Here is a 26672-nt window from a genome sequence, read left to right as displayed (position 1 = left end):
GCAGGGTAAATAATTTGGTGGTGTTGCTTGCAACTAATTTGGATTAATTTGATTGACAGGAAAATATATACTCAATAAAATCTTTCATTAAAAATAGCGTAGATAATATTTAACCCGGCTTCAAGACAAAGCTGTGTAGTGATTATTGGATAACCGGGAAAAGGTTTAATAAGCGCCGTTCAAGTCTACGCACAACTAAACAGCAGAATAACAGCTGTAAGTAGCTGACTAAGTTCGCCAGATTTGCTTGTATAGAGGATGAATAAAGGTTTCTTCATATAGTATAACATTTGAATACAGCTTGAGGCTGTATAAATGAAATGAGTAAAGCGTTTACATTGCGAAAATTGTTAGTTGGGAGATCGGGTTTTGGTTCAAAATACTCATACCCGACCATCTCTAGTATGTATTAGGTTAATGTTATGCCTAAAATGTGCAAGTGAAACACACGCATAAAATAATTAATTTTCCTTTCGCATATGAACTTTATCCACTGAATACGCTTTCTTATGTCATTTGAAACGAAAATCCTCAAATAAATATTCCGGAAATGGCATTCAAAAGTTCTGATTTTAAAAAATTCATAAAAAGTCGTTTTTCTACGAAATTTGCTTAAACATTTTGCTTATTATCAGAATTACTTTTAAAAGTCTCTAATTGATTTCCCACGAAAATACATACACCCTTTACGCCCTTTTAAAAAACGACGCTTGAGCCAAAATTGTTAAAAATATCTGTGGAAGATAGTGGCACCGGTGGTGTAGTGGTAAGCGTGATTACCTCTCACCCCAGCAGGCCTGAGTTCAATCCCAGTCGGCGCCGCCGGGATGTTCTAAGGCATAACATCTCTGATCACGCCTTCCTTCGGAAGGGAAGTAAAGCCGTTGGTCCCCGGTTCATGAGTTGATGGGTCGATAGGTAGGGTCCAGGTGTGGGAGCTGCCTTCCTGGCGTCGGTAGCATTGGTGCTCAGCACGGAAAATAAGATCGACGGAAAACAAATCAAAGAAAAAAAAAAATGTTTAAGATTCATCAATCGATAACATGGACAAAGCTTCATCCAAATCGGAAAGACTAATTTCTGTTCATTTACCTATTTCGCGTGGAACTGGGAAAATTACCCATCAGATCAGATAATCATCGCAAAAAAACCCGCCCCTAAACACTCTCCTTCCAGCGACGTCAGTATCCAATCATTCCTCACTGGGACCCGTGGAATCACAATTTTACAAATGACTTCGTTTAAAGAGCATCTCCTTCGTTTCCTGACTCATCCCCTGCACTGCACGTCCCACCTTCAACAACCGCTGATTGTTTATTATTAAATAATTTTCAATCGCACATAAAGCTGCCTCCACGCCGTCACGGTTGAACGAACCGCAGCCGCACCGTTTCCAAATTTCATCTTCCACTCTGGCTAATTTTGTTTGATTCACTTTCGGTTTCTTCCTCAAATTCGCCCAGGCGAAGAAGATGCAATCCAATCAACCGAATTGCGACCCCAGGGGGGATGGAGGGACGGACAATTGCCTGCACTGTTCCATCCCTTTGCCAGGGCCACAACCTATGTAATTTATGATGGAAATAATCATTCCGACTGATCAATCATCATCGAGTGGCGAGAGCTTTGACTGACTGTCTGTCGTACGGCGAACATTATTGAACACAAACTTTCACTTTCCAGTGCCGAAAAGTTGCTGCCGTTTCTGGATTGGACCCCAACACCGCGGAACCATGGAGTCAAAACGAATCTGAAAATTTGAGACGCTTTATTTTGACCAAATTGTGTTCGGCTCCGCGGGCTGTTATGTTACTTTATGCGTTTTTTTCTGTCGGTGGCTGGGCAAGCCTCCCGTCTTGTCCTGTAAGTTGCACCATCATCGACGATCGGTTTGTTTTCGTCGGTTGTTTCGCGTCTGGCTGTATCGCAGACTCGGCACGGTCCCGCCAGTCATTTGGAAAGGTGATTACGTGACGGTCAAAGTGTTAGTTCCTGATTGGAATGGGACTTGATCGACGATGCGTTCGACTGGGGGAATTGATCGATTAGTTAAATTTACATACAGTGAAGATTACCTCTGCGCCGAAGTATTGTTCTACACGGATTTATTGTTTTCATTTCCCGGCCTTTTCTTGGTACCCGAGAATCGAAAGATAGCTGATGGCTCTTCGCGGGAGTTTCCGAGAATCTGGAAATATTTTTTTCGAGTGACATCAAATTTCGATACCCTTCGACTTCTGTTGAAAAATGAATTGCAAAGCAATGTTTTCGCACTGGTCATTAAATTGAATAAATTTGACTTATATGAAAACAGTAGCAGCTTAAGAGCAGTATTGGCAAGCTACACTAATGAATTCGAGATGTAGAAAGCTTTAATAAGTTAATTATTTAAATTTCATGATCATTGCAAACATATTACTATGTAATTATTTTTAGCGATGGAGTCTGATGAGGTATGAAATCTAAAATATTTATAAAAAAATAGAACTTCTGTTGGGTGGCTTATAAAGCAAATAAACATATTTCAATAAATTTTAATATTTTGTCTTCACCCGGATGATTTGTACGAACTCCCCCTTGGATGTTTCTCCTGATTCGCCCTGGTTGAAAGATTTTGACTGGCTTCTTCGGAAGGAATCTATCGGGAGCTGAGATTTGGTATAGGGACTTATTACGGATGTCACTTCACGGTGAAAACTTGTCGGCACGGTGAAGTGATTCCCATTTTATTTCTACGGTAATCACGGCTCTTATTCTGAGTATCACTTGCTTATCACCGTGTAGTGACACCGCTAGCCCATAGTTGAAATAATTTTCCTAAAATAAATATCCGTGTTGGAAAAACAACGTAACGCTATAGAAATGATATCAATATAGTTCGCGTTGATCTATTTCCTTTTCGTTTGCTCACCTACACATACTCTATGGCAAGATTGATAGGAGAAACTACACATACTCTATGACAAGATTGATAGTCTCTATCTAAATCCGAAGAGGTCGAAAAGTCCGCCGTGTTTCGCCTTCGAAAGTGTCGAGTCAATTAAGTTTATACCCCAAGAAACTCAAATAAATTGATTTTTCAATTCACGTTTAGTATGAATTCGGTTACATTTTCGTAAATTTCACGTGGTAAAGGAATCATATGCCTTATGAAATTTGAGCTTATTTGTTCCAAACTCCATGCCTGGGAAGGTGCAAGCGTGAATTAAACTAGACTAATGAAAATTTAATTTTAAGTTCATGTCAGTCATCCTTAATAAATCACAAAATATTGAAAGGCTAAAAAATCAACCCTATGCAAACAAGTCATTTTCTCAGCGCTTTTGTTTTAATTTTTTTTTAATATTAATTTAATAATAATTAATTAATTTAATCGACTCCAACTGCATTTCAAACAAAGTACATTCAAAATGTGCGTCAATAAAATGCGGTTGATTAATGATTAAAACCAAATTGCTTTGATGTTGTCTGTTGCTGCCTGCTCGGTCTCGCGTTGACTGAAGGGCCACTCTTGTATTGTGCACAGGGATACCAGATGTTTAGCGATTTGATCATGCATACAGACATCATACACAGTACAGACATGGGTAAAAAATACAGATTATACAGACATTGTTATCCATGAACATCGAAATAGTTCTCAGAGAGTATTTTAATTTTTAAACCACTTCATGACTTAGAAATTGCTTAAGCTCGTCATATTTTTCATGACCTTATCAGTTCACTGAACACCAATTAAGGTGTATTTACTCGTTAACAATTCGTCTCCGAAGGTCTATGAAGCAATCAGAATCTCTTTGAAGTATTATTAACAGCTTTGAAGTTTGCAGATCCTCTAACCATTTGTCAGATCTTCGAAGATCGCTGAACCTATTAGTAGTGCGTTGAACCTCTCAGAAGTTCTTCACATCTTTTTATTTTCATTAGCTTCCTGATCATCTCTAAAATTCTTTTATAAGATCAGAGAACTACAGAGAAGTTTAGTAAACTTTAGAGAAGTCTGTAAATTTTAGATAAATTTACTGAATTTCAAAGAACATCAGTAGATTTCAGAGAAATTTAACGAAATTCGGAGAAGCACAACAAACTTCATTGTTGTTTGGAAAATCTCGGAAAGACGCACGACCACAATAAGCTGTTTGAAGAAAACTGGCCAGTTCTAGAGAAATTTGCAAAATTTCTAAATTTCTGAAAAGATCAGTGAATTTCAGAGACATTCAGCAAAGTATAGAGCAACACACCTAATTGAAGAGGAGAGAATATCAAAAAGACTCATGGAACACCTCAGATAATTTTGGAAGCACTTCAGATAAATTTAAGAACCACAGAAAGTCTTTTCGGAGATGACCTCATAGAAGCTTTCTGTTATTTTCGAGCAGTTTAAATAAACCATAGAATAGATAAGGCTTCTTCAATGATGTTTGGAGAACTTCAAAAAAGGTTTGGAAATCTTAAAATTTCTTTGGAAACCTAATAGTAGATCAAAGAAAATTTTGGTATCTTAAGAACTTTAAAGATGTCCAGGAAACATAAACAAAATTTAAGGTACCTTTTTCTTTCTTTTGGTTTGTTTTTCGTCGATCTTGTTTTCCGTGCTGAACACCAATGCTACCGACGCCAGGGAGGCAACTCCCACACCTGGACCCTACCTATCGATCCATCAACTAATGAACCGGGGACCAACGGCTTTAATTCCCTTCCGAAGGAAGGCTTGATCAGAGATGTTATGCCTCAGAACATCCCGGCGGCGCCGACTGGGATTGAACTTAGGCCTGCTGAGGTGAGAGGTAATCACGCTTACCACTACACCACCGGCGCCACTATTTAAGGTGCCTTTAAAATGCTGAATAAATGCAAGAATATTTATTTATTTATTTATATATTACTGAACATCAACAGGCGTTATTTGTCCCAATGATGTAACTTAAACTAAACATGAAAAGTACTTCAACAAAACATCAATAAGTACATAAATAGTCATCTCGTAAAAAAGGAACATTACTAAACAAACTAAACAAGCTGACGAGTCAGATCAAAATCAAACAGTGCGGAGACCCTATTGAAGAGTGCGAACATGCTATAATTAGTTCGCTGTATGGGCAGGCGCAGCATTGAATTATTCCGTAGGGCTCGGGGTTGAACATTGATGTCAATTTGCTCAAGGAGGACAGGGCAATCGGTGCGTTCTTGCAAAATATCCGCAATTAGCAATGCCCTTGCTGTATCTCTTCGGACCGACAGGCGCTCCAGATGGATCAGTTGTAAACGACTTTCGTAGCTAGGCAATCGAAAGAGATCCGTCCACGGCAGTTTACGTAGCGCATATCTCAGGAACCGTCGCTGAATAGACTCAACTCTTTCGACACCGTTGTTGTAGTGAGGAGTCCAGACAACCGTGCAGTATTCTAATATGGAGCGAGACAAGGAGCAGTACAACGATTTAAGGCAGTAGATATCCGTGAAGTCTTTGGCAATCCTGAAGATAAACCCTAGAATTCTGGAAGCTTTGTCGACGGCGTGCGAGATGTGCTGCTTGAAAGAGAGTTTTGTATCCAGAATCACGCCTAGGTCCTTAATTTGGCTGACGCACTCAATTTCAGTGCCTAGCAAAACATACTTGAACATAATATTCCCTTTCTTGCGCGAAAAAGAGATAACCGAGCATTTGGACGGGTTAACCTCCATACGATTCAGAATACACCAATCAGCAAAAGCATTCAGCTGACGTTGAAGGAAGCAACAGTCTTCAATTGAGTGAATTCGGAGGTAGAGTTTAAGGTCATCTGCGTAAGATAATCATGGTCCCTCAATTACCAGATTCACGTCGTTGAAATAAATCAGGAAAATCAGCCGTCCCAGGTGACTACCCTGGGGTATGCCGGATGTGGCAGCGAACGTACGGGACTGGTGATCACCAATGACAACAGTAAGATAGCGATCGGTGAGGTACGACTGAAACCATTGCAAAAGGCAGCTGTGGATACCAAGCCTGTCCAGTTTAGCGATTGATATGCGGTGATTCAATTTATCGAAGGTAGCAGATGAGTCAGCATAAATGACATCCGTCTGAGCACGATCCGACATACTGTTAGAGGTGTAGGAAGTAAGGCACAGCAAGTTAGTGGCAGTGGAGCGACCAGCCATGAAACCATGCTGGTCGATACTAATATACGTCTTACAGTGAGCGAGTAACGGTTCCATAACAACGAGTTCGAACAATTTAGCAACAGCGCTAAGCAGTTGCCAACGTCCTGTTTGTTGCCTTTTTTATGTACTGGAAACATGAGCGCTAGCTTCCAACAGGATGGGAAAACACCGATGTCCACAGACCGTTGAAAAACGTGCATCAGTGGAGACAACAAACTGTCCAAGTGCGTTTTGAGGAACGCCGATGGAATTCCGTCAGGACCCGGATTGTACGACGACTTGAGTTTCGAGGAAGCCCTGAAAAACATCTCGGGATTGATGTCAATTCTGCTCATGGTTTGGCCAGAGAGTGGAACGTAACTGGCAGCCAGTCGGGCATGGTCGTCACTCAGTCTCTCGTCCGTGAAGACACTAGCAACTTTTTCAGAGAACAGCTGACAGATATCTTGCGTATAGATGAGGCCACGTTACCATTATGTGTCATAGACGACGGCAGACCAGCTCATGACGTTGTTTGTTGACAAACTTCCAAAACTGATCCTGACATAGTGACGGTGAAATATTTTTGCTTTTGGGAATCTCATGGAAGTCTAGAACACTTCGTGAAATTTCAGAAAATTCTGGAAAACATCAGGGAGGTTCTTCTAAATCATTGAATTATTTATCGTTGAAATTTAGTAATTACAAAGCATACCTTAAACCTTTGAACTAAGGTTCGAGTGGACTTGGCGTGTATTTTACTTATTTTTTGTTGCTACAGCCCTGAAAATGACAGCAATTAGCCCACACCGGTTTCAATGTTTCATTTCTCTCTCATTGTATGTGAGTGTAATGTAATTATTTGAATCGGTTACGGGATGTATCTATGTATCTATCGAAGCCTTTTCAGCAACAAATCCCAACTTATATTACACAAAACGTTCACTAGTCATTGAAAATTGTGATCCGCAATCAAATCACTTAGTTGTTGGGGACCCCAATACGCATTAAATGACAAATGGGGAAAAGGGGGTGTAAATTTGACCCAATCTATTGTACATACTTGCAAAATGGTCATGAAATCATCGAAACGTAACAAAACATTGAGATACTTTAATTGAAAATTTATTAGGCATCTCCTAGAATCTCCCTATGAATTGTACATAGGGAAAATGGCTCTAATGTTGTGGGCCAATGGCTAACAAACTGCTATTTGTCAATTTTATCTAGATGAACGCGTCATTGAGACGGTACAAATGGATATTTCTTGTCACTATTGAAAATTTAGTCGATTGCTGAATTTATGCATGGGCCCAAATTAGGGGCATTTAGGCCGAAATTAAATCCATTACCCCTATTACAGTAGGATTTTTTTCCTTGATTTGTTTTCCGTCGATCTTGTTGTCCGTGCTGAGCACCTATGCTATCGACGCCAGGGAAGCAGCCCCTGCACCTGGACCCTACCTATCGACCCATCAACTCATGAACCGGGGACCAACGGCCTTACTGGGATTGAACCCAGGCTTGCCACTAGACCAGTGGTGCCGCTATTACAGTTGGATGTAAGGTACTGCATCCAATGACGTTGACATTAGCTGTTAATACCTGTCAACCTGCCAGATGCACCCCCTAAAAGATGGAGTTAAAAAATTATAAAAACGAACGTAAATTATAAAAACGAACGCAAACAAAAAAGTTATGTAAAAAACATTTTTTAATAGGGTACTACCTATTGTACTCAATTTTCATCTTATATTTTCGTCCACTTCAGAGATAAAAAGTTTTCGCCTTCGACAAAGCTCCTTAAAATAACTTCATCTACAATGTTTCCATGGATGTTCATCAATTTCAACAAGAAATAAAAATTAAGTAAAAAATTTCACTAAACAAAAAAAAAATGCTCAAAAAATGAGAAACATTCTATAAAATATCAAAAATTCTACACTTAATAGTTTCGTCGCAAATGGCCATGTCCCACTGTGTGTCGCCAGCGGAGATTTTGAAGTCCAAAGTCACAACTCGGACTGGGGAACTTCAGCTACCTCCTCTTTCATCAGCCGCTCACCACTCTCTCCCCCGTTCCAGGACCAGCTCCAGAAACGGTTCCGAAAAATGGGAAATTATTTCAAAAATATGTCTCGTAAAAAAAACTGGCTATCATAGGAAGCATCCAGAATTTTCTAAAAATCATGTCTGGATGAACGTTACCAAATATGTATTTTCCCAATAAATCTGGCATACTGCCATCGTTTATAGGAAAAAAAAATGGTTGCAAGGAAAACTTTTCTTTTCCATTAAAACTGATCAACAAGCAATGTACCATGCACTGTGGTCCAAAGCGAGAATTCAGCAATTAATAAATATTTACACCGTTATCATTCGTTTGAGGGGATTAGAGTCTTTGTAGATGTTGCTTTTAATGGAATGATCCTTTTTTGACGTAGGATTACGCCTTTTGGCAACATATTGGAGGTGGAAAATACCAAAATCAACCGCGTTACGAAAAGTGGTCAGGTTTTGACCGCTTATAACTCTGCCAATAGCCCATGGATTTTAATTCTAAACAAACCAATCAATTGGAAATTTTTCTACAAATCTTCGTAAACAAAAACTTTATCAATTTTAAGGTCACTATTGAAAATTACACAAATGTCCAACTGTTGCAATGATGATCACAATTATCACCGATCGTTTCCTTAACACAGATTTCAAAATCGAATTCCATCTGGTCTCGCCGAACGGTGTTTATTCAATCACCGTGTGTGGTGGTGTACGGTCGGTCTACTTTTGCAGCAGCAGCAGTACTTTCAGTGCGTGGCGTTGAACATTGTTCTCCAGAACACTACGAAAGGCTGCCCGAAAGCAGCCAGCGTCCATGCACCGAAGAAGGATCAAGATGCCGCACCGCTACTGATCGGATTCAGTAGCTCTTCGTGAGGTGCTGTGGGCCATCTATGCCAAGCGCGTCACCCTCGTTCCAAACAACATTATCCCTGATATCCCTGATTATTGATAACGTACGTTAAATCTACGGGCGTGTCTTGGATACAACCTCTTACTTTTTTATTATCAAGGGTGGTTCTCATTTAAATTATACTCATTCATCTTACTTTCTTGTTGGAGCAAGATTGAAGAAAAATTTCTAGCATATTTGCTGATCCAGTTCTTTATTTTACCAAGTGGCCCTAATCCAAGTAGCAGCTAATCTCAACGTCATTTCGATCAGCAAATTATACCCTACTGTTACATAGACATTTCATAGGGGGAGGATGTCTAGTTAATTTTCAAATACAGTACCTCAATGTTGTGTTACGTTTTGCTGTTTTCATGACCATTTTTGCAAGGATGTGCATTAAGGTGGGACAACTTTACCCCCCTTAAGCAAACCTTTTCATTACTCAAATAAAAAAAAACTAAAAAATGACGAAACATTGTGCAAGACATCAAAATGCTACGCAAAATTATAAAAGCAAGTACGGGAATATACTTTTTCTACTTGGAACTTTTTCACGAAATTTATTCTATTGACATTTAATCCATGGGAGTAGCCAGCGGTATGTCCATAGGGGAGAAACCCAATTCAATATCCCATTGTAATTCAGTGAAGAATTAAATTTTAAGAATTTTTAACATTTTTAAAGGTCTAGAAGCTAGAAAAAGAAACTTCTGCATCAAAATTTGCAGATAATTTGTTCTGGGATTTTCTCCAGGAAAATAAATAAGCTCATGCCTGTTAGAAATGGTCGAATTATGAAACATTTCCTCGATCGTCAATTTTCAAAAGAAGAAAATCTAGATTTTTTGTCCCAGGAAATTTTCAAGGCTTTTGGACTTAGGGGAACTTGTATCTTTACACAGTAAATCGCCACAAATTTATTTCAACAGTGGCTTAGTGTTGAAAATTCCAGGGTTTGTCCGCAAGATTCTATCGATTGTTCTGTAATTTGTTTTAACTCTTAAAATATTTCCAAGTCTCAGAGCCTTGACAATTATGACTAGGACTACTATTTAATAAATATGATTTTTTTTTTCAAATCAGTGATTTTGGAAAATTTTTATACTCTCACATTGTAACTATTTTTCTCCAAATCTTGCATCACGAAGATTGTTATTAATCCCAAATTTTGAAGAAAGTTCAATTTTCAGACCCTACACAAATTTCAAAGCCCCAGAATCTTTGGAATCTATCTTTTTAGTAAATAATCTTTCAGTGAATACACATCTTCTTTATCCGGTATCACTATCAATTTGCTCTTATTCGCATTTGTACCAAGTTCATTTTTCTGAAACATTTTTTTGTAATTAAATCTCTTATTCTGCCCAATTCACCTATTATATAAACTATTCATCCAGATAGCATTTGGCCCAGTAATCTTAATCTCTGTCACTCAATAAATTCTAGGGCTTGAATCATAAGATGTATCGATCATAAAAAGTGGTAGAATTCGATTTATCAAAGTATCTCGAAAGATCAATAAATTGTTTTGAATACATTTAGTGGCTCATAGAGTTGAATTTTTCCTATAGCTTTAGAAAACACTTTCTGTAATTTGGCTTTCATTTTTCCCACAAATAACCACTGAAAATTTACAATTGGCCACGTTTTAAAAAATGCGATACCCCTCACCATCCCTCTCCAAACTGGGGAGTTTGGTAAAGAGAGATGTTCAACCCGATTCGTACATTCCTAAAAGTTATCCGTAACGTGGGTAGATACCCTTTCCGTGGTTCGTTACGGGATGTAAGATCTACCACCGATTCCTAGTCCTGACTACTTCAAACTAGGGGAACTGGATTTTTCAGTTATCCAAGGAACACATCTTAGTCCCTGTTACTTTTTATGCCTTGCTGATAGTGACAAGACTCAGCTTTGTCCACCGAGGATGATCTTGAAACAAGGAAAAAATGAGTTAGTTACACACTTAGAATAAATAATGTAAATTTAGGTGCTCTGAGACTGGCATATACGAGCGTCAATTTGGACATAAAATTGAGTCATAATAGACGTGAAATTCGGCTCAATCAAACGTATTTTTGAGCTGTTCAGTCTCGAAGCACTTAATTTTACATGACATATTTATCTTTATGTAAAAGATGGATTCCATCACGCGTAAGATTAGGTATTTCTAAGTGTATAGTCTTCATATATGTGATTCCTAATCTTCTATTCGTTGTTCCCTAGTTTGAAGTGGTTAATACTAGGGTTCTGATGCATGGTCATTATCGGTGTCATTCCTTAATTTTGTTGCTAAGGAATCTAATTTTGACTGACAAAGGGCGCACACTTCGAAGGGTACAAATAGCGTCACCTTTCAGTTAGAGTCGGATCCTTGCGATAAATGCAAGAATGACAACTTAAAAAAATTGAATACTTCATCATTTCTCAATAGTAATGGAATAATACGACATGCACTAAACTAAGGACACGGGATATACTACAATAGATCAAATTACTGGTCGCAGTGGTGTAAGGTCCCGAACAGAGAAAAAAAGCCTACTAGAGCGTATTGTTTGAATATTTACACTCATTGTTCTCAAAACAAAAGAAGCGCTCCTAGCGAACTCGCTTTTTCTACATTCATCCATAGGACGAAAAAAATACAATTGCGTTTCAATTCGTTTGGACAGAATTGAAACTCGTAGGACGAATTTGGAATCAAGAAGCAGTGTTAGATTTTTAACAATATCTCAACAATGTGTGGCTCTTTAACAAATTCAACGATATTTATGGAAAAGTGAATAAACTTCGAAGTCATCTTTGGCAGAAACAATTAATTTATTGTTAAATCCAGTTCAATAGAGAGAAGTTAAGAGGGGGTTGTGCTTAGTAGAACGGAAATTAGATCAAAAACCCTATTATTCACTTCAACTTTGTCTCGGACATCATTTCAATCAGAAGTGACGTTTTAGTGTCAAAGACGCTTAGTTCTATAATGCATAGTGAAATAAGTTTTACTGCAGCAACCAGCGATGGTACTTTAAAGTGCATTTTCTGTGATATGCTGATTCAAAAAGTCGATATTTTTAGCAGCCGATTTTGGATTTCCTGTGCAATTTAGTAGAAATAAATTATTTTGAAAAATAAACTCTTCCTTGTAACTGATTCAGCATGTTGACTTGGATCGAAATTAATTAATAAAGCTTTAAAAAAAATTGGCTTGGAATAGCCTGCAGCAGATCAAAACAGGAACAGAAACTGAAAAAAAAAATAGAAAAGCGACTGAATACGTACAAAAACTAATATCAACTAAGTCAGATATTTATGACTAAGCGATAAAATCAAACCTTGCATAACAAGAGAGAAGGACCAATGATTGTGAATCGAATATTCTTATCACTTTTTAACTTTTTCAAAAACCACATAATCTTTACTAGAGTTTCTACTACCTACTGTTCCCCACTGCTTTTTTTCCATTCCTATTAAGGTCCCCAACAACTGTGCTAAATTTGAAATGCGAGAGAACTTTAAAGTTTCTAAACGAAACTGTGTGGAAAACGTCAAAAATTCACATATTGTTCAATATTGTCCATATCTGAGACTAAGATTGGCCGAACTAGGCAGAACAAATTTTTCGAGGACCGCATATTGTTTCAAATCCTGTGCAAAAAGTTAATAAACAGATAGATTCCAGTAGTTTGCTAGGAACCCCCTCATATACTCCAGGCACTTGGCCAAATGTTAATTCTTAATAAAAGTATGCATAACAATCGATTCGCCATAAAAAAAATAGCAAACATGTTAATGATTGCCCATAGCAAACAATTATGCAAAGGTTCATGCAAATCGGAGAAGGCCGAGTTTTTCCGATTCGGAACTGCTCTCAACAACAGATCTAAACCCATGATAGTTAGAAAATAAAAAGTTCAACCGTCCAGTATCCAAACATGTTGCAGGTGCCCCAAGAGAAGTGGACAGCTTTTAATTATTTCAAAAACCCATCATACCTTTCAGAAAATGTATAGTAATGTATCACAGTATATCAGAATTTATATTAGTAAGAAGGGTCAGATCTTACCAGAGAGCTTTCGCAGTAAAAATTGGATGCTGAATTCAGGCTAAAATATACTTATTCAGAAAAAAAATGTGTATACAGCTTTTAATCCGCTCCAATTGTTGGTTGGCCTGTATACCAACCATTGCATGAATTTGTGCATTGTGAGGCAAAGACAACCGTAGCAACAATTTTGGTTTATCATGATCTTCAAGACCATGATTTTGGTTTGAAGAGTGTTTTAAACCTGTGATGAAATTCGCATTTTTTTACTTGTAACATGACATTCTGTCTAGAAAGATATTCTAGACCAGACTGGTAATCGAACTCACCACCTTCGGCTTGGTTATTACCGTGCCTTTTCTGACTAGGCTATCTGAGGCCCCATTTTTCAAAAGTGTTGTGTTGAAATAAAAATTAAAACACTCGCCCTCTTTCAACTTGTTCTTCAACAATCTTCTAGCTGATAATTAGAACCTTCCGTGTAAAACATATTATCAACCATTGAATATAAATTAATCAGGCAGATCATCTAGAATATGAGGCAGTCGCAGATATAAAGTTAAAATAAATCAAAACTTAAAGCAAACGGCAATACTCACTTGGTGCACTTTGAGATCAGAGTCGTAGGGTAGCGTTTTGTCCCACAGGTTCGGCCCCAGGAACGCCGCCTGTGCCTCGACGTTCCACGGATCGCCGTCCTCTTTGTGTTTGTCATCGCCGCAGATGTCTTTGTTATTGCTTGATTTACCTGAAAATAGAAAGACTACTATTAATTATAGATGTGTTTGGTGAAAATTATAACGGGTAATTAGCAAACGCAAACAGAAACACGGCAAAACTCTACTGATCCTGGGTTATGGTACACACGTACACTCACACACACGCACAAACGCGCTGACGACTGGTCTACGGAAGCATCACACTCAAGATGACGGTACATATGTGGTGTATCGATTTCGGATGCCTTCTAAATGACGTTTTAATGAGACGAATTGCCCGTTTTTGAAATTCTTCTTCAATCCAGCGACGACGACGACGACGACGGCGGCGGCAATCGGCGGAAGCAATAGAAAAATCAAAAGACTCCGTTGCAGCTGAACAGGAGCTCATAAATCTCAATAAGTGCATCGCACGCGGCGGCACCCGGCGGAAAGCTCACAATTCACACGAGAAAACGTTTTAACGGCGTAATAAATCTCATTAACTATTACCGCACCTTTTGTTTTGTATCATTGCGATCCGCGGGGACACGGATGGGATGCGGAGGAATTGGGGATAGAAGGAAAGAAATGCCCCGCGGCAGTTGTCGGATGCAGCAGCAGCAGAAGCATCATGTCTCACACGAACGCCCGAAGAAAAACGTCTTCCTTCTCTTGGCTGCGAGGTTTTGCTGGAATAATGAACGGCTGATTTTCAGCAAATTCACTCAAACTAAGAGAAGGCTGGTTGAGGCGAATTTTCGAAAAATTAACAATAGATTCAAAGCGGATAGATAGAGCGAAAAACAAAAAACAAACTCTTCGGCGAACCAGTCTAAAGCTCTGCTAAGACTCAAACGACCCAAGCACAAGAATGGTGGGGGGGGGGCTTGGGGAAAATTACGAACAAGAAACGTAAACAGATACGAAGAAGGGGGAAAAGAAAGACCGCCGAAGCAGCAGCAGCAAAAAAAAGATACAACAGCATAACACTTAATTCCGTTCGAATAAAAGCGAAAGTGAAATTGTGACTTTCCGCTCCCCCGGCGCTCCAACTTCCAACCGACGACGACGACGACGTCCATGTTTGGAATTCAGCTATTTGGTATGTGCGCCCGCGCGTCTACATAATAGAGTGTTTAGCTTAGGACCTGCGCCGCCGCTGCCGCCGCATGGGGAGGGCAAGATTGGGTGGTAGACCTACTAGCATCCAATCCAGCCCCAGCGATCATCATCGTCAATTTATGTACCTACCTACCTAACCGAAGGCAGTGTGTTTGTGGTTTGTTTTTGCGGAAGGTATCGTCGTGGGATGGATTGTGGAGAGGGGAAGAAGGGAGTGTAGAGCACTGTTTATGTTGTTGTTGCTGATCGCTGTTTTATGGGTGCGTGTCTTCTGTAGATACCGGGCTTCCTACTAATGAGTGTCGATTGTTTCGCTTTCCTTATTCGTAAACAATGGATGCTCTCCCTCTCTCTCTTTCTCTGAAGGGTGATTGCAGAGGATGGATTTATGTAGGTTTTGCTCAAATTTGTTCGGCAATGTTGCATCATATATCGTCAAGGTGGCTTGGATGCAATATAACAACTAAATTAGGAGGTATTTTGTTTGAGTTCTTTTCTTTTGACGCTTCACAGATGGATTTCAAGATTCACGATGTTTAACCATGCATCGCTTGTATTTTTTTTTATTTTATGGATATCTGTATATTGCACACGTTATTAACGCTAGATATGATATACGTTCAAACTATATTTTGAATAAATGTAAGCGCCAAATTCCATAAATCAGCAATGTTGAATTGTAGTTTGTAAAAAAATCAAAGGTCATGCCAGATTAAGTACAAAACTAAACGAATGGAGATTTTACACGACGGTTAATTGAAAACAGCAAGTTCAATTGTCTATTGAATTTGCTACTCAAAATTAGAATTTTTCCCCGACATCGGTAATTTTTCAATTGTGTTAAAGCTAATTTGAAACGAAATCTCCCCTACCATTATAATATGTAATAATTTGAACAAGATTGAACGTGTTTTGAAATTAGTTTTGAGTTAAACAAGCGTTAACATCAAGATCAAAGTTTTACCGAACGTTCAACTGTTAAAATTTCGATAAAGCATTACCGATGACGACAACTTCTACTAAAATGTTCGTTTATTTACTTATTGTCTTGTGGTTTACAATTATTTTATATTTCAATTGATTTAGCCCGATAGCTCTTCACCTTTGGTGATTATGTCTGTAACAAGTTACTGTTTGATTTTAGTTTTACATTGTAATCCGAGCACATTAAAACATTCTGAGTGTGTGTGTTTCTTCAATTCCAAGATCATGGGTTAAACACAGCCTGGGACGTAGTGAGTAGGTGGCAAAAATTTACCCCACCAAGCTCGAAAAGGCAATGGAGCGAATTCAAGGGGAGGTATTCCTAGCAGCTTCTCCACGAGATTAATTTCATTGCATTAGTAATTGGCAGAGCGTTATTCCATAGGCATTCTGTAAAGAAAACACTTTGCAAAGCGTTCTTAACAGCTTCTGTTGAGAATTTAGGGAATCGACAAATCATTGGCAGCAGGGCTGGAAAGCGCCTCAGAGCATTTGCAAAGCAACTTTGTGCATGCATCTCACAACACTCCACAAAGAGCGTGTGTGGTTCTCCCATTTTCTTCGCACACTCTTTTCGAACTAATCTTTGAGAAAGCGATCCACACAATGAGCGGTACACTCCGTGCGGCGCATGGAGCGAATATAATACAACAAGCGCTAATGTCTTCTTTGAGAACTTTGCAGACTTTGCTTGTATAGGAGATGCCTTTTTGCTGGGTTTCTCATCTGCAACCCTACGCTGAGTGGAGCTCTTTGAGTAGGAGCCGTCGGAGCGATGGCTACAGAGTTTTCGTTATTTCTGGGTGTGTGTCTGTCTTCTCTTCTCCGCTGCTTAACACTTAAGCTGGGTTTAGATAGGGTAAGTCAATTGATCAAGTCAGTTGAATTCAACTGACTTGAACGAGAATTGAACGTGTAAACCATGCAATTCAACTGACTTGATCAACTCACTTGAATTGAAAAAAAGTTGAACCAGACTCAACTTTTCAAGCCAATTGAATTGAACTGACTTGATCAGGGGGAGGTAGCTCATCGATTCTTCCGGTTCGCCTCCTAGCATCGTGCTATAAGGTACCAGGCGATAACCAGGGTAGTTGATCGATAGCTCGATGACGTCATTTCGTTGGCGCCTGCAATGGGAAATTCTCATAGAAGGCGTTGACGATGGGACGTTGTCGAGTTGTTGAATAGCAACTATCGTGGTAACTCACCGATTACCTGTCGATCTGCCAAATTTGGAAAGACGTCTGCATTGAATTGTCTCATATAATAATATTCCGCCCACTATATCACAAGAAATTGCGAGTAGCTGAGTGGAATGGAGATAAGTTAAGCATTGGGTACAGGACCAAGTCTCCCCTGGGTGGTGCCAAAAGATGAGCGCAATAGAATCATCAAGTTGTCATAAGGCACGGAATGAGACTATTGCATGGATGGGTAGTCAAAGTCTTCCATACGTTAGTCATTTCAGGTGGATTAGAACAGGTTTAGGTTTAGGGTGGGCGTTGGCCAGATTTGGATTTTTCAGATATAATCCTAAATAGGACCTAGATTATTTAATAACACTAGTAACCTCAACTTCTGTCACAATGTTTCATTGTGACTAATCAACACTCAATGGGTAAAATATCAAATTTGCGGTAAATTTGAAAAAAGGTAACTTGGAGTGTAGAGCGCACTGCCCACTGGACGATTCTGAAGCCTGACCAATATATATAGATACATTCATAACATTGGCATTTTGTATTTGAGATAAGACAGAGACAGGATGCGGAGGGCCCGCTTAGGGAGAGCGTAACCCATGTTATGGCTTCCATTTATTAAATAGTTCAGATAGGCTGGAAATGATAGGTTCATGTTAAAAAAAATTACCATATGGTGCCCGTTCACTGATCAAAATTAAATTAGATTCAAATCGTCAGGCCCTGCCCTGTAATAAGGGGATTGACGATGATTTGTCAAGTTTCATTTTGCATTTGCATATAATTGTAAGTTTCGGTTTGCTTTTGTAATTGTAAGATAGATAGTTTGCCTCAATTGAAACATTGAGTTGTATAAACTTGACGAATCATACCTCTAAAATAGTAGTAGTTACAGTGCCACATTATCTAACAACCACTGCCTGCAACTAATGTTGGAGGGGTCGGCAGGGCTGATTACGGATCAAAACTAACATAACTCTAACACTGAAATGATCCCGAAACTAACGCTCATTCATTGCACTTTGAGTCATAAAGTAGTTTTATTTATTTTCCTACTAATCTATCTACACACTTAGTTTTTTCTACCGAGCTCGGCTGTGTGGGTCTCGGCGGGGAGGGGGTTTCGCTGAGATCTCGGCGGGAGTGACATTTGATTGCCGAGTCTCGGATAATGCCTTTTCTAATAATCTGCCTACGTTTCTTTTATTTGTTATCTACTTCATCCCTTTTTTATTTGTTTGCTCTTCTTTCCTCTTCTCTTCTTTTGTTTTGTTTGTTTACATATAACTAATACTAATACCTCCTTGTTTTCTCTCTAATGTGTCTACTATGTCCCACCATCACGATGAGAGATGAGCTACCGTACATGGTACACGCTCATATACACTCCCAAAATAGTATGCCGCAAGTAAGTATATCACAGAGGCAACTAAAGATCCAGAAACGAAAACCGATAACGCTGAAGATAATGAGCTGTGGTGATTTATATGACTAAATAGTATTATTTATTTATACTAACCTAAACACAACGTGGGGTGACCCAAATCCAAACGATCACTAACCAAAATAATAGACTTATCTTTTTTCAGCAGCACTACACCAGCAAAGTTCAACAATCCATCGTTGCTTATGCCTTTGTTGTCGTTTGGAACCAGTTTTGCGAGGTAGGCGACGATTGTGCGTATTTTTCGCGTAACTTTTGAAAAGAGCCTATTTATAGCCTGAACAATACGTAAAGAGCAAATTGAAACATTGAACGTCGCGTGAAAGTGGAACTTAATGAAGGCCTAAGTACTTTTTCGTAGTTTTTAGTTTTCGGATTTGAAAGATCGTCGGTTACAGTGGCCTGCTTACTGAGCAGAAAAACGTGGTCCCAGGTCCTTACATATCAATGAGATTTATGGTAAAATCGCTTGTGTATCGTGTATTTTGCGAAACTCGTTGTTGTCGTTGGTTCCGGGTTTGAATGGATACACAAATTTGAGCAACGGTATTATGTGATATGAGGGGCTCGGTGGCCTTATAGCAACCGTTTTTGCTTACTGAGCAGAACATCATGAGTCTAATCTCAGGCCCATCCACATTCAAGATTCTTCAATCGTTTTATTTGTTAATATGACTACATGGTAATAACAGCAACTCGGTGATTAAAAAGGTGCTCGTCTGCCTAGTGGCAAACGTTTTTGCTTACTGAGCAGAAGACCGTGGGTTTAGTCCCAATCTCCTTCGCGTTATATGATCGTTAGGACATCAATTCAGCTTATCGTTTACCAAAACGAACCCTGCTGCAAACCCAACCCTCTTATCCAACATCCCAGTGATTCCTCGTGGAAGTGCAGAGGTGTTCTCGGCTTCCATCAAAGCGAGTGTCATATCAACACAATCCTTCCCATTCCTTTCTTGACCTGTGTTCGGGCGCGGCCGGCGCTGGTATTGCCTAATTTAAGATCACCAGTTTTTACACATTGAGGATCATTGCTAGTCCCAAGCATCGTCTATTGGTTCTCTGTGTAATTACAGCTGATCTGGCAATAACAGAGTAGCAACCGTGGGCGGTCAATCAAGCTCAAGCTCAAGCAAGCTCAATTGAATTCAACTGACTTGATCAATTGACTTGCCTAGTCTAAACCCAGCTTTACGCAGGGTGAAAGGCAAGCAAACTTTGTGTCTGCTTCATTCTCACTTTGTTTATTTTAGAAAATCAGTATATTGCGCACATTGAGTGATCAGATGACAGCCCTGATTGGCAGCACCTTCTCAGATATTAATGAAATCTTATGGGTGTAATGATTTTTTTTTTTAATAAATAGTGAAAATGGATGTAATGTCGACCTAAATGCCCCTAATTTGCGCCCATACATAAATTCAGCAATCGACTAAATTTTCAAAAGCAACCAAAAATATCCATAAGTATCGTCCCAATGACGCGTTCACATAGATAAATGGATAAATAGCAGATTTTTAGCAATGGGCCCAATCTTAGATCCATTTCCCCTAAATAAATTAATAAATAAATAAGAAACGATTTTGTCGACTTAATCAACTTTGCATACTTATTTAAAACATAAAAACCAAACTGCCATTTAAAAAGGACAAAGGTTATTGTTTTTTCAACCTTTTTCACAAACATTTATAACTAAAACAAAACCTACACCTACACAAATGTTGTCACAGAATGATTTGTAGAAAAGTGTGAAGGATTTCAATAGGAAATATAAAAAATTAAAACTATTGTTCCTACGCCAAAAAAAAATGTTTTTTTTTTTGCTGTGAAAGTACCTAAACGACTAGAAGATAAATAGCTGCCTTTATGTTTAAAAAAATCAAGATTAAAAATAATAATAAAAAAAATAAAATAAAAATAAAAACATATCAGGTTAACAATGACATTTTTTATTTTTTTTTTTTTTTATTTTCTCGTACAGTTTTTGATAAATAACGGCTTGATAACATTTTTAAATGCCTTATCATTTTTAAGTTATAATTTTTTGAATAAAAATTTATTTTTATTTACTTTTTAAGAAAATAAGTATGCAAAGTTTCATTGAAGTCTTCTTCATTGAAGGTGCTGCCATCGGTGAGTAGGCTGTGCTTGTGTTCGAACCTGACGTTTGTTTTTTTTCCGTGGAGTTTTTTTATATTTTTTATCTATAATCTGGCCATAACCAGGCCCAGGGGACATTCAAGGTCCCTATTATTTGCCGCTGAGAAGCTGTTCCGAAGCCAAGTAGAACCTCCACGAGGCGTCCCATCATTCGTCCCATCATTCGTCCCATCATTCGTCCCATCATTCGTCCCATCATTCGTCCCATCATTCGTCTTATCATTCGTCCCATCATTCGTCCCATCATTCGTCCCATCATTCGTCCCATCATTCGTCCCATCATTCGTCCCATCATTCGTCCCATCATTAATTCCATCATTCGTTGAGTCGCAGCGTTGAACCTGACTATTGGCCACGAAAAGGCTTGCCAATGCACATCAAAACTCGACTACATACATCCGAACATTTGTTTACCTCAAATCGAAGGAAGACATTCCGCGCAACTACCATAAACCGGACTAGTTCATGTTGATCTTTGTCAAGCTTCGTCTACAATTTGGACTTCTACATCAACACATGTCAGGCAGCATTCAGTTTCAATTGGCTAAACTTGGTGAGTTCGTTCCATTTTGTAATTTTTTTTTCTTTTCAAACCAGTCACGTTGGGAAATCACCTTTTTGTGGTGCGTTACTGGTATAAGATCCACCACCGAACCCTAGTCGTGACAACTTCAAACTCGGGTTGTGACCACCGCGCCGTTATGCATTTCTATATTGTATACTTCAAATCAAAAATATTGTTTATGTTCATAGATTTCACATAATCCATATCCCTTTGTCCTTCTCCTTTTCCTTTCCCTCTTCTCTTTTCAGAAAGCGAGTAATGGCGCTATAGCCATAAGCCATAAAAGACTAGGACAAGAGTTAGTGCTCATGCCCCAACCGTCAGAAGAAAATGGAGCATCACTTAATCTTTCTAGCTTTGTTGCTTCCAACGACCAACCAATCATATAATTACCAAAATCGGAACGTACGGTACGAGATGTCCACGTTTCGTCCATTTATTGGATTCTGAAGCATCGTGTTTAAATCTTCGATTTAAACAGGCCCGATGTTTTCTGAATCATCTTGCCCATTAAATGCTGCACAGTAGGCCTGGCCGTTTTGATATGTGTGACGCATCTTCGAGGTGAAACTTATATCAAATAGACAAGAAAAATGATATCGGTATATATATCATTTTCCAGGATGCTTTCAAGAACTGGCTGTGTTGGTGTTAGATTAGATTAGATTAGATCAGATTAGATTAGATTAGAAAATAAAAATTAAAAAAAAATGAGTACTTACGGAAAAAAAATCAGTGTAGCAATGACATTTTTGATTTTTTTTTTAATTTTCCCATACAGGTTTTGATAAATAACTCCTAGACAACAATTTTGAAGGCCTAATCATTTTAAAGTTATAATTTTTTGAATAAAAATTAAAAAAAAGCTTCACCCTTTTCAAATGACGGTCTGGATTTCTTTTTTAAGAAAATAAGTATGCAAAGTTTCATTGAGGTCTTTTTTATTGAAGGTGCTGCCAAATCCATAGTCATGGCGTAAAATTCGGCAATTTGGGAATTTTTAAAATTAAAAGTATTCAAAAGGCTTTGCGAGAAGAACTTTAAGTGAATTCTTTGGAGAATGCCACGGGAATTGGATTATGAAAAAGTACATAGTATGATGTTATGATGTGAATTCAATTAAGATTGTAAGGAGAACCTTAGGAATATTCCAAGGGAAATTCTGAGCAAGATTTCATAGCAACCGAACCACAAATAACAATTCCTAGGAATTTCTGGCCACAATTCCTAAAAAAATCTGAATTTGGTTCCAAAGACCTCCGGATATTATTTCCAAGAGAATTGCGCTACTAATTCCAAGCAAACCTGAATATGAAAACAGTTCCAAAGAACAGAACATTACCAAGAAAGGATTGATTAGGGAATGTTGAGGAAAATTATTTAGAAATAATAGTAGAGCAGTTCCACGCCAAATGACGAATCGGAAAAACTCGACCCTTTCCGAATTGCATAGCAGTGTGTTATGGGCAATCATTTACATTTTTAGAAAAAAACTCCCATTTTGGATGTTGAAATTTTTTAACTTCATGCGCGAAGTTAACAATTTACATAGTTGGAGATGACTATCGACAAACATCAGACTCAAAAGGTTCTTTTTATACGATAACTGAGGAGATGAAAGTGTTGAGTTGACCGTTAGAATACGGTAGTGTAAAAAATTGAATTCTCTATATACATTGGAGTATATTGGAATACATGACTAAGCTATGATTTAAAAAACATTGCAAGTTTGCCTATACACATTTTTCCGCTGACATCGTGTTCGGAGTGTTAAGGAACATTTCACTATTGTCATGGCACATTTAATCATTTTCTTGAAGCGTAGATTTACTGTCCTGCTCGTGTTTTTTGGCGTAGACTACGTCTTACGGGAAGGTACAGAGGGTAAATCGAAAATCTAAAATTGCGACCGTCACAAAAGGTGTTAGGTGTTGAACGCTTATAACTTTGTCATCTATAGATGCAATTGAAATACAAATACACCAATCGATAAGAAATAACCCTGCAAATCTGCTGAAATAATTACTTTTTCAATGTTCCATAAACCAGTGTTCACTCGGCTGTCGACAGAAGTAGATCACTCTCAATGTGTGTCACGCGATCGTCTGTTTACTCGGCAGCAACCATTGTGTGCTCTTCCATTGTGCAAACGTTTCGTGATGAATGTGTGAGTGCTGACCACGTTTTGCGTCCATTGCTACAATGGAAGCGCTCTGACCCCCGTTGGCGAATCTGCCATACAATGAAACCACTGGAAGCGGCTCCCGTTCTGGTGGAGGAGGCTTATTGGATAGCGGAAGATAAAATGTTTATTGTGTTGTACCTTTTTACTATAGTTTTAAGATGTATTGTATAGTGAACAAGAATCCTCGGCTCTGTATAGATAATTCGGTTTAGCCTTATCAACTAAATTAATAACAAAAAAAATGTTCCATAAACTTTAGAAAAATATACAAGTAAAACGAAATAATTTTATCACTGTATTCATGAAAGAATCTTTTCCCTAGCCCAGTCATCATAATCGAGTACCACTTGTTTGCACATAATTCTGCTTAAACTTGTAAATTTATAAGCACCGTGTGAAACAAAACAAGATTTTGGGTCCTTGAAATTTTTTAAAATTCTTGGACCACACTAGATTTTTCTGTTTCGAAGGAATTTTTAGAAGATTTTTAGATTCAAGGTAATTCTGAACAAAATTTCAAAACATTTCTGAGGTGAATTGGTTGAGAATTCTAAAGAGGGTTCAAGTGAATTTCAAATAGAATTTTGGAGGTAAGCTTTCAAGAAAATCATGCGTTTTTATTGATCTGCAGAGAATTTCTAGAGTGTTATAAATACATGTTTTAAGGACTCCCAAAGATAATCTGAAACTTATGTTTTTATGAAAGGAAATGATTACAAAGGATATGCTTGAAAATATTCTAATATAATCCTGCAAAGGCATGTAGTAAATTTGCAAGGTAGGGCTTCCTTCAGACCGCTAAATAAAAGCTCACAAAAACGGGGTTTATAATTGTGTACCTATTTTATATAAAATTTGATCGTTAATAGCTTCGAATCCTTCCCAATTCTCGGTATTTTATCTACCGATTGATTAAAAAAAAATCACTAAATATCGCTTTATTTAAAGATTTCGTGCGTTTTGTGAACGCTCATCCATCATTTTGTATAAAAAATGGGGTGATTCTGATGTGAGAATAAAGTTATTTCCCTATCACAGATTTCAGATTTTAGTACCAAGCACTGACATTATCAGACGGTACCTGTATTTATGATTTTAGATTAGCATTGTAAGTCTCTCCTACTTTAAGAATTATGAAATAATTTCCCGGATTTTTTGCTGATCGGAGGCGGGGCATAGCAAGCCATAGTAAGGTTACATAGCATAATAATCCATGTAGGAGGGACTACATATTCTACATAGGGGAAATGGATGTAATGTCAACCTAAATGCCCCTAATTTGGGCCCATACATAAATTCAGCAATCGACTAAATTTTTAATAGCGACCAAAAATTTCCATTAGTACCGTCCCAATGACGCGTTCATCTAGATAAAATTGATAAATAGAAGATTTTTAGCGATGGGCCCAATCTTAGATCCAAAGGCCAATATTAGAGCCATTTCCCCTATATGTTGCATGATTCTACCAACGCGCTGTAAAGTACATAATGATGATGCATGATAGGGTTGACCTCCAAATTGGAGGATATGATCATTATACTCCTTCTTCCCCTACTTTTCTGACATATAAACCGACATTTTGTACAAACTGAAAGTATCGTCTTCTGACAAGGAAAACACAACTGCCTGTTGCCTGTTGTCATAAAATACAACCTTCACTATGTTATTTGCCTCAGAGACCTTATTTAAATCTAATGATGGAGGTACTGAAAAAAGTTAACGTATTTTTTGAGAAATATTTAATCTCACAACATTCATGGCGGAGAGGTATACAGGTTAAGGTTCACAACCTTCCAGAAATCATAAATTAAAGGTGGGGTATCTAATTGCAATTTAGGAACCAAATGTAATAGACCATGTATTCGCATTTTTAAGAGTTTCTGAATTTTGCATAGTTTTACTAGTATAAAACCCAAAATATGTTCAAAGGACCGATATAATAGGTTACTTCTACAGTACTTTAAATCAATATCAAGAAAATTGCACCAGAAGTTCATCCAACAGCTTAACGTAGTCTGCGTCAACCATGCGGTCGTGTCTTGTACACAACCCCACCAATATTGACGAAGGATTACGTCTTTCGGCAACAGTGTAATTAAAAAAAAAACACGACCGCGCTACGAAAAGTGGTCAGGTTTTGACCACTTATAACTCTGCCAATAGCGGATGGATTTTAATTCTTAACAAGCCAGTCGATTGGAAATTTTTCTACGAAGCTGCTTTAATGAATACTTTATCAATTTTCAATAGGTCACTATTGAAAATAACTCAAATGTCCAACTGTTCCAATGGTGATCAAAATTATCACCGAGCACAATCTGTTATAAAAGCTAAAACCCATCGTTCGATACCAAAACTCCACTTACTGTTATATTGAGTTTCCAGGACACTACTGGCTACACCCGGAGACTCATTGATATAATTAATTAATTCCAGGAATGCGGGCTGAATCATTTTGACGGAATTTTAACTTATACCGCAAAGTCAGATGCAATGTTCATGAGTCACATTAAAGACCAATTGTTCGTTCACTGGACGATCGCAGCGTATCCTATCAATCTCAGAGCCTTTTACCGAAAGCCTAGTGACCAACATAATTCAAACGTGTTTTCACCTGTTGATGACGATGAAGACAACCGTCCACCGAGCCCTTCCAAGCGCCTTCAGCTAAAAGACGACAAATTTTCCTTTTATTCATATTACGCCACGACGAGGAAGATGATAGTAATTAACACACCGTAACTGATCGTCGTCATCGAGCTGTGCCTCTGGGCATTCCGAATACCCTCCATGCAACTCTGCAGGCATAGGAACATATTGAGGAAAAGGCAACATAGTAAACCCAACCAACCAACCACTTTCGTCAGTGTGTGTGAGCGAGCGAGCGAGGGGCGGAAGGCGGAAAGTAAAATAAGCAATGCACCCCCTCCAATGCTTCGAATGAAAGGAAAGATAGTGAATGGTTTTGCTGCATTTCTTGGGTTGGGAAGGGCTGCACGAGAGATCTGTGTAAGTCAGCTACCAAGGCACTAGGTGAGGTGATGACCACAATGAACAATGTTCGTCGCTGGTTTGCATTTCATTTGAGGAAAAAGGGTCTAATTTTTCATAATGTGCTTCCTTATAACCTGATCCCAATGTCTCGTACCATATTATGCAACCCAAATCCGGTTTTCTCCGGCAGCGG

General features: G+C 38.4%; 1 protein-coding gene across 9 annotated transcripts in view; it reads right to left on the bottom strand.

Moving 5' to 3' along the window:
- Positions 1–26672, bottom strand: part of Pdp1 (PAR-domain protein 1) — a 498834-nt gene that overhangs the window by 34396 nt on the left and 437766 nt on the right. For 6 of the 9 annotated variants that reach the window (XM_065220813.1, XM_065220812.1, XM_065220814.1 and 3 more), the window contains exon 3: positions 13721–13884. In XM_065220813.1, the coding sequence (XP_065076885.1) occupies positions 13721–13884 (164 nt within the window). The remainder of the gene's footprint in view (positions 1–13720; positions 13885–26672) is intronic. The other 3 variants (XM_065220815.1, XM_065220810.1, XM_065220811.1) reach the window with 1 other exon arrangement.

This window comes from Ochlerotatus camptorhynchus, unplaced genomic scaffold, assembly GCF_037179485.1.
Source record: "Ochlerotatus camptorhynchus isolate MF236.1 unplaced genomic scaffold, CSIRO-AGI_Acam_v1.1 ptg000132l, whole genome shotgun sequence".
Classification (NCBI taxonomy): Eukaryota; Metazoa; Arthropoda; class Insecta; order Diptera; family Culicidae; genus Ochlerotatus; species Ochlerotatus camptorhynchus.
The sequence above is the reverse complement of the archived record's forward strand: the minus strand, read 5'-3'. Positions and strand labels throughout refer to the sequence as shown.